Source organism: Salvelinus namaycush, chromosome 26, assembly GCF_016432855.1.
Source record: "Salvelinus namaycush isolate Seneca chromosome 26, SaNama_1.0, whole genome shotgun sequence".
Taxonomy (NCBI): Eukaryota; Metazoa; Chordata; class Actinopteri; order Salmoniformes; family Salmonidae; genus Salvelinus; species Salvelinus namaycush.
In genome coordinates this window covers 42,183,058-42,194,073 of record NC_052332.1, presented here as the reverse complement: position 1 = coordinate 42,194,073, position 11,016 = coordinate 42,183,058, and the positions used below count along the sequence as shown (strand labels likewise).

General features: G+C 39.2%; 1 protein-coding gene across 1 annotated transcript in view; it reads left to right on the top strand.

The window, feature by feature from the left end:
- The first annotated feature begins 208 nt into the window (after positions 1–208).
- Positions 209–11,016, top strand: part of LOC120021172 (cell adhesion molecule 2-like) — a 660,300-nt gene continuing 649,492 nt past the window's right edge. Inside the window, exon 1 of the mRNA XM_038964810.1 lies at positions 209–582. Within this exon, the coding sequence (XP_038820738.1) occupies positions 522–582 (61 nt within the window). The 5' untranslated portion in view covers positions 209–521. The remainder of the gene's footprint in view (positions 583–11,016) is intronic.

Sequence of the window (11,016 nt, the reverse complement as noted above, 5' to 3'; positions counted from 1 at the left end):
GAGCAAAACAATCCAGCCCGGGCGCCCGGACCAAATTAATCGAATCCCCTCACTCACACACACAGACACACAGACACTCATACACGCGCCTCAACCATGGGCCGCCCTGATTGGATAACCAACTCCTTCAGTCACCATTGTCTGGGCGGGACTAAGACTCTCTCGTTCCTCCCTGAGCTCAAAGCGGCACTTTTCCGATTCTGTGTGCGAGAGCAGAGCGGACTACGGCAACATATCTTCTTCCTACCAGAGGAAATACACACCGACTCATTCTCACAGCTACGGAGCAGTTACACCTTATCAGTGCTCTACTGAATTACCGGGACATCTTCGACCCAAGGAGACTAGACAAAATAAAGGAAAAACACGTTAAACGTTATTACCTATCGGTTAAATTAGAGGAGCCTATATACCGATATCCCAGCAACACGAAAGATAGACTTGGCTAGTCCACCAGGATAACATACCGGAGCTTTCGGGAGCACGAGGAAAGAGAGAGGGATAAAGGAGAAGAAGACAGGATGATTCTCAAGCATCATTTGGTTCTGACGCTGTGCGCCGTCTACGGGATCCTGCTAAAAGGTTGGACTGCTGGTTTTTAACTTTGAGTGGAAAAAATATTTTGGTGTGTTTGTGCGTGCGTCTGTTTGTTTGAGAGAGAGTTGGGAGGAGGAGGTGATGGAGACTGCGTGAGGAGAGTGGAGAGTCTCATGGGTCATTTGCGGGCATTATTTTCACGCTGCGCCTGGGGGGCACTGCCCTGTCACGCACGGGGTCTCGCATGCGTCGGAGTGTGTGTGTGTGTCTCGCTGGGGTGCCCTGTCATGCATAAGGTCTCAGATACGTGCTAATGCAATGGATTAAACGCGATACAATTTGCATAATTTGTTGGATGTGATTTGGGAGCCTACGGGGGCTTGTTGTGCTCGCGCACTCGCAGTTTGTGTGGGTGCGTGCGCGTGCGTGCGTGTGAGTGTGTTTTAAATGCTGAAATGAACGGTAAACGGTCCCGAACGCACGGCATACACCTCAGAGGCAAGGCATCCTCCCTGGTATGCAGGTTGTTGTTGCCGATTCAACACACACACACACACACACACACACACACACACACACACACACACACACACACACACACATATACACACACACATATACACACACACACACACAAATTATGTTGTCTCATTATCGGTTAATTATGAATTGTCTGAAATCGAATAGAGGAAAATGTGTAGTAGGCTATAACACTTTTCTTCTCACGAGGACAGTCATTCAGTTAGTGTAAAACGTTTCGTCCGTAATACGTCTCTGGCTTTAGCCGTGCAGTCGTGAATTCGTAGTTAGGCTATGTGCAGCAGGAGTCGCCCAATGTCGACTCTTGGGCGTTTATTAATAAGGGCTCTACACACAACAAGATCTCATAGTTTCCCTTTGAAATTTGCCGTATTGTGATTATCGTCTATTTTTTTTACGCGTTCATTCCGCGTTGTTACAGTGTTCATTTTGCGTGGTTACAGGGATAAACAGAAACAACTCAAAGGTTGACACTTAAGGCATTAATTCCGAGTGGAAAAGGTTTAGGGCTCAAAACAAAATAGTAAAAAACCGAAGTGCTATTACCGTCAAGTATTCTCAAGGCTTGCTAAAGCATTGTGAACTGCGTTGGAGCAGTGTTGTGAGCAGCAAGCCCCGGAGCATCACGAGTTCAATCCCAGTGCCCTTTAGGCTTAGTGATTGTAGACCAATAGCTCGTTATTCAGCAGCCTAATAGATGGTTTTAACTAGAGAACGGGATAGAATGGGAGAATGATTAGAGCACGAATAAGACAATTGATAGAACGGAGAATGATTAGAGCATAAATAAGAAAATTGATTGAGCATAGATAGAATGGGAGAATGATTAGAGAGTATGAATGAGAGAATTGATAGAACGGAGAATGATTAGAGAGTATGAATGAGAGAATTGACGGAGCATGGATAGAGAAGGGAGGAAAGAATGGGAGAGCAGGTTAGTACAAGCTCCACTCCGTTGATTGGTGGAGTGGGATTTTTGGAACAGCAGACACCTTTTTGTCACATGATTTTCTCACCGGTCCCACAGCAGGGTGATAGCAAAGTAAAACAATAATAATAATAATAATTTAATTTTGTGAAAGCATGGAAAAAGTCGCCTTCCCTTGCTAGTAGTAGCTAGCTAGCAGCCTGGCTGTTTTTTGTGGGTGATTTCAATGATGTGTGTGTCCACTCCTCCACACACTCCACTGTCTTCCTGAAGAAGCTCACCTCCACTACAAGTCCATGGTACTTGCCTACGGAGCAGCAAGAATAACTGCCCCTCCCTACCTTCAGGCTATGCTCCAACCCTACACCCCCAACCCGAGCACTCCGTTCTGCCAACTCTGGTCTCTTGGCCATCCTACCCCTACCGGGAGTGCAGCTTGACCCAGTCACAGCTCTTCTCTATCCTGGCACCACGGTGGTGGAACCAGCTCCCCCGTGAAGCTAGGACAGCAGAGTCCCTGTCCATCTTCTGGCACCACAGTGGTGGAACCAGCTCCCCCCGTGAAGCTAGGACAGCATCTTCTGAAAACACAGAGCAACACCCAGTACCCTGCCCTGAACCTTAGTCACTGTTACTGACCAGCCTCCACCCAGTACCCTGCCCTGAACCTTAGTCACTGTTACTGACCAGCCTCCACCCAGTACCCTGCCCTGAACCTTAGTCACTGTTACTGACCAGCCTCCACCCAGTACCCTGCCCTGAACCTTAGTCACTGTTACTGACCAGCCTCCACCCAGTACCCTGCCCTGAACCTTAGTCACTGTTACTGACCAGCCTCCACCCAGTACCCTGCCCTGAACCTTAGTCACTGTTACTGACCAGCCTCCACCCAGTACCCTGCCCTGAACCTTAGTCACTGTTACTGACCAGCCTCCACCCAGTACCCTGCCCTGAACCTTAGTCACTGTTACTGACCAGCCTCCACCCAGTACCCTGCCCTGAACCTTAGTCACTGTTACTGACCAGCCTCCACCCAGTACCCTGTCCTGAACCTTAGTCACTGTTACTGACCAGCCTCCACCCAGTACCCTGCCCTGAACCTTAGTCACTGTTACTGACCAGCCTCCACCCAGTACCCTGCCCTGAACCTTAGTCACTGTTACTGACCAGCCTCCACCCAGTACCCTGCCCTGAACCTTAGTCACTGTTACTGACCAGCCTCCACCCAGTACCCTGCCCTGAACCTTAGTCACTGTTACTGACCAGCCTCCACCCAGTACCCTGCCCTGAACCTTAGTCACTGTTACTGACCAGCCTCCACCCAGTACCCTGCCCTGAACCTTAGTCACTGTTACTGACCAGCCTCCACCCAGTACCCTGCCCTGAACCTTAGTCACTGTTACTAGCCTGCTACCACCTGGTACTCTACCCTGCACCTTAGAGACTGCTGCCCTATATACATAGACATGGAATCACTGGTCACTTTAAGTTAATAATGTTTACATACAGTTTTACCCATTTCATATGTATATAATGTATTCTAGTCATGGTTCATCCTATATAACTACTGCTGTCCACTTCATATGTATAATACTGTATTCTAGTCATGGTTCATCCTATATAACTACTGCTGTCCACCTCATATGTATAATACTGTATTCTAGTCCTGGCTAACCTGAGAACTGCTCCATACCATCTACTGCGCCTTGCCTATGCCGCACGGACATCACTCATCCATATATTTATATGTACATGTTCTTATTCAACCCTTTACCTTTGTGTGTATAAAGGTAGATGTTGTGAATTTGTTAGATTACTTGTTAGATATAACTGCACTGTCGGGAAGTAGAATCACAAGCATTTCACTACACTCGCGCTAACATCTGCTAACCATGTGTATGTGGCCAATAACATTTCATTTAATTTCATTTGTAAACACCTTTTCTATTGATCTACTGTCTATACACCCCATCCTATATAACTACTGTCTATACACACCATCCTATATAACTACTGTCTGTACACACCATCCTATATAACTACTGTCTATACTGTCTATACACATCATCCTATATAACTACTGTCTATACATACCATCCTATACATCTACTGTCTATACACACCATCCTATATAACTACTGTCTATACACACCATCCTATATAACTACTGTCTATACTGTCTATACACACCATCCTATATAACTACTGTCCATACACACCATCCTATATAACTACTGTCTATACACACCATCCTATATAACTACTGTCTATACACACCATTCTATATAACTACTGACTATACACACCATCCTATATAACTACTGTCTATACACACCATCCTATATAACTACTGTCTATACACACCATCCTATATAACTACTGTCTATACACACCATCCTATATAACTACTGTCTATACTGTCTATACACACCATCCTATATAACTACTGTCTATACACACCATCCTGTATAACTACTGTCTATACTGTCTATAAACACCATCCTATATAACTACTGTCTATACACACCATCCTATATAACTACTGTCTATACTGTCTATACACATCATCCTATATAACTACTGTCTATACACACCATCCTATATAACTACTGACTATACACACCATCCTATATAACTACTGTCTATACACACCATCCTATATAACTACTGACTATACACACCATCCTATATAACTACTGTCTATACACACCATCCTATATAACTACTGTCTACACACCATCCTATTTAACTACTGTCTATACACACCATCCTATTTAACTACTGTCTATACTGTCTATACACCCCATCCTATATAACTACTGTCTATACACACCATCCTATATAACTACTGTCTATACACACCATCCTATATAACTACTGTCTATACACACCATTCTATATAACTACTGTCTATACACACCATCCTATATAACTACTGTCTATACACACCATCCTATATAACTACTGTCTATACTGTCTATAAACACCATCCTATATAACTACTGTCTATACTGTCTATACACATCATCCTATATAACTACTGTCTATACTGTCTATACACACCATCCTATATAACTACTGTCTACACACCATCCTATTTAACTACTGTCTATACACACCATCCTATTTAACTACTGTCTATACTGTCTATACACCCCATCCTATATAACTACTGTCTATACACACCATCCTATATAACTACTGTCTGTACACACAATCCTATATAACTACTGTCTATACTGTCTATACACATCATCCTATATAACTACTGTCTATACACACCATCCTATACAACTACTGTCTATACTGTCTATACACACCATCCTATATAACTACTGTCTATACACACCATCCTATATAACTACTGTCTATACTGTCTATACACACCATCCTATATAACTACTGTCTATACACACCATCCTATATAACTACTGTCTATACTGTCTATACACACCATCCTATATAACTACTGTCCATACACACCATCCTATATAACTACTGTCTATACACACCATCCTATATAACTACTGTCTATACACACCATTCTATATAACTACTGACTATACACACCATCCTATATAACTACTGTCTATACACACCATCCTATATAACTACTGTCTATACACACCATCCTATATAACTACTGTCTATACACACCATCCTATATAACTACTGTCTATACACACCATCCTGTATAACTACTGTCTATACTGTCTATACACACCATCCTATATAACTACTGTCTACACACCATCCTATTTAACTACTGTCTATACACACCATCCTATTTAACTACTGTCTATACTGTCTATACACACCATCCTATATAACTACTGTCTATACACCCCATCCTATATAACTACTGTCTGTACACACCATCCTATATAACTACTGTCTATACACACCATCCTATATAACTACTGTCTATACACACCATCCTATATAACTACTGTCTATACACACCATCCTATATAACTACTGTCTATACTGTCTATAAACACCATCCTATATAACTACTGTCTATACACACCATCCTATATAACTACTGTCTATACACACCATCCTATATAACTACTGTCTATACTGTCTATAAACACCATCCTATATAACTACTGTCTATACTGTCTATACACACCATCCTATATAACTACTGTCTATACTGTCTATTCACACCATCCTATATAACTACTGTCTATACACACCATCCTATATAACTACTGTCTATACTGTCTATTCACACCATCCTATATAACTACTGTCTATACACACCATCCTATATAACTACTGTCTATACACACCATCCTATATAACTACTGTCTATACTGTCTATAAACACCATCCTATATAACTACTGTCTATACTGTCTATACACACCATCCTATATAACTACTGTCTATACACACCATCCTATATAACTACTGTCTATACACACCATCCTATATAACTACTGTCTATACACACCATCCTATATAACTACTGTCTATACTGTCTATTCACACCATCCTATATAACTACTGTCTATACACACCATCCTATATAACTACTGTCTATACTGTCTATTCACACCATCCTATATAACTACTGTCTATACACACCATCCTATATAACTACTGTCTATACTGTCTATTCACACCATCCTATATAACTACTGTCTATACACACCATCCTATATAACTACTGTCTATACACACCATCCTATATAACTACTGTCTATACTGTCTATAAACACCATCCTATATAACTACTGTCTATACTGTCTATACACACCATCCTATATAACTACTGTCTATACACACCATCCTATATAACTACTGTCTATACACACCATCCTATATAACTACTGTCTATACACACCATCCTATATAACTACTGTCTATACTGTCTATTCACACCATCCTATATAACTACTGTCTATACACACCATCCTATATAACTACTGTCTATACTGTCTATTCACACCATCCTATATAACTACTGTCTATACACACCATCCTATATAACTACTGTCTATACACACCATCCTATATAACTACTGTCTATACTGTCTATACACACCATCCTATATAACTACTGTCTATACTGTCTATTCACACCATCCTATATAACTACTGTCTATACACACCATCCTATATAACTACTGTCTATACACACCATCCTATATAACTACTGTCTATACACACCATCCTATATAACTACTGTCTATACACACCATCCTATATAACTACTGTCTATACACACCATCCTATATAACTACTGTCTATACACACCATTCTATATAACTACTGACTATACACACCATCCTATATAACTACTGTCTATACACACCATCCTATATAACTACTGTCTATACACACCATCCTATATAACTACTGTCTATACACACCATCCTATATAACTACTGTCTATACACACCATCCTGTATAACTACTGTCTATACTGTCTATACACACCATCCTATATAACTACTGTCTACACACCATCCTATTTAACTACTGTCTATACACACCATCCTATTTAACTACTGTCTATACTGTCTATACACACCATCCTATATAACTACTGTCTATACACCCCATCCTATATAACTACTGTCTGTACACACCATCCTATATAACTACTGTCTATACACACCATCCTATATAACTACTGTCTATACACACCATCCTATATAACTACTGTCTATACTGTCTGTAAACACCATCCTATATAACTACTGTCTATACACACCATCCTATATAACTACTGTCTATACACACCATCCTATATAACTACTGTCTATACACACCATCCTATATAACTACTGTCTATACTGTCTATAAACACCATCCTATATAACAACTGTCTATACTGTCTATACACACCATCCTATATAACTACTGTCTATACTGTCTATTCACACCATCCTATATAACTACTGTCTATACACACCATCCTATATAACTACTGTCTATACTGTCTATTCACACCATCCTATATAACTACTGTCTATACACACCATCCTATATAACTACTGTCTATACACACCATCCTATATAACTACTGTCTATACTGTCTATAAACACCATCCTATATAACTACTGTCTATACTGTCTATACACACCATCCTATATAACTACTGTCTACACACACCATCCTATATAACTACTGTCTATACACACCATCCTATATAACTACTGTCTATACACACCATCCTATATAACTACTGTCTATACTGTCTATTCACACCATCCTATATAACTACTGTCTATACACACCATCCTATATAACTACTGTCTATACTGTCTATTCACACCATCCTATATAACTACTGTCTATACACACCATCCTATATAACTACTGTCTATACACACCATCCTATATAACTACTGTCTATACTGTCTATACACACCATCCTATATAACTACTGTCTATACACACCATCCTATATAACTACTGTCTATACACACCATCCTATATAACTACTGTCTATACAGACCATCCTATATAACTACTGTCTATACACACCATCCTGTATAACTACTGTCTATACTGTCTATACACACCATCCTATATAACTACTGTCTACACACCATCCTATTTAACTACTGTCTATACACACCATCCTATTTAACTACTGTCTATACTGTCTATACACACCATCCTATATAACTACTGTCTATACACCCCATCCTATATAACTACTGTCTGTACACACCATCCTATATAACTACTGTCTATACACACCATCCTATATAACTACTGTCTATACACACCATCCTATATAACTACTGTCTATACACACCATCCTATATAACTACTGTCTATACTGTCTATAAACACCATCCTATATAACTACTGTCTATACACACCATCCTATATAACTACTGTCTATACACACCATCCTATATAACTACTGTCTATACACACCATCCTATATAACTACTGTCTATACTGTCTATAAACACCATCCTATATAACTACTGTCTATACTGTCTATACACACCATCCTATATAACTACTGTCTATACTGTCTATTCACACCATCCTATATAACTACTGTCTATACACACCATCCTATATAACTACTGTCTATACTGTCTATTCACACCATCCTATATAACTACTGTCTATACACACCATCCTATATAACTACTGTCTATACACACCATCCTATATAACTACTGTCTATACTGTCTATAAACACCATCCTATATAACTACTGTCTATACTGTCTATACACACCATCCTATATAACTACTGTCTATACACACCATCCTATATAACTACTGTCTATACACACCATCCTATATAACTACTGTCTATACACACCATCCTATATAACTACTGTCTATACTGTCTATAAACACCATCCTATATAACTACTGTCTATACACACCATCCTATATAACTACTGTCTATACTGTCTATAAACACCATCCTATATAACTACTGTCTATACACACCATCCTATATAACTACTGTCTATACTGTCTATACACATCATCCTATATAACTACTGTCTATACACACCATCCTATATAACTACTGACTATACACACCATCCTATATAACTACTGTCTATACACACCATCCTATATAACTACTGACTATACACACCATCCTATATAACTACTGTCTATACACACCATCCTATATAACTACTGTCTACACACCATCCTATTTAACTACTGTCTATACACACCATCCTATTTAACTACTGTCTATACTGTCTATACACCCATCCTATATAACTACTGTCTATACACACCATCCTATATAACTACTGTCTATACACACCATCCTATATAACTACTGTCTATACACACCATTCTATATAACTACTGTCTATACACACCATCCTATATAACTACTGTCTATACACACCATCCTATATAACTACTGTCTATACTGTCTATAAACACCATCCTATATAACTACTGTCTATACTGTCTATACACATCATCCTATATAACTACTGTCTATACTGTCTATACACACCATCCTATATAACTACTGTCTACACACCATCCTATTTAACTACTGTCTATACACACCATCCTATTTAACTACTGTCTATACTGTCTATACACCCCATCCTATATAACTACTGTCTATACACACCATCCTATATAACTACTGTCTGTACACACCATCCTATATAACTACTGTCTATACTGTCTATACACATCATCCTATATAACTACTGTCTATACACACCATCCTATACAACTACTGTCTATACTGTCTATACACACCATCCTATATAACTACTGTCTATACACACCATCCTATATAACTACTGTCTATACTGTCTATACACACCATCCTATATAACTACTGTCCATACACACCATCCTATATAACTACTGTCTATACTGTCTATACACACCATCCTATATAACTACTGTCCATACACACCATCCTATATAACTACTGTCTATACACACCATCCTATATAACTACTGTCTATACACACCATTCTATATAACTACTGACTATACACACCATCCTATATACACACCATCCTAGATAATACTGTCTATACACACCATCCTATATAACTACTGTCTATACACACCATCCTATATAACTACTGTCTATACACACCATCCTATATTACTACTGTCTATACACACCATCCTATTTAACTACTGTCTATACTGTCTATACACCCCATCCTATATAACTACTGTCTATACACACCATCCTATATAACTACTGTCTATACACACCTCCTATATAACTACTGTCTATACACACCATTCTATATAACTACTGTCTATACACACCATCCTATATAACTACTGTCTATACACACCATCCTATATAACTACTGTCTATACTGTCTATAAACACCATCCTATATAACTACTGTCTATACTGTCTATACACATCATCCTATATAACTACTGTCTATACTGTCTATACACACCATCCTATATAACTACTGTCTACACCCATCCTATTTAACTACTGTCCTATACACACCATCCTATTTAACTACTGTCTATACTGTCTATACACCCCATCCC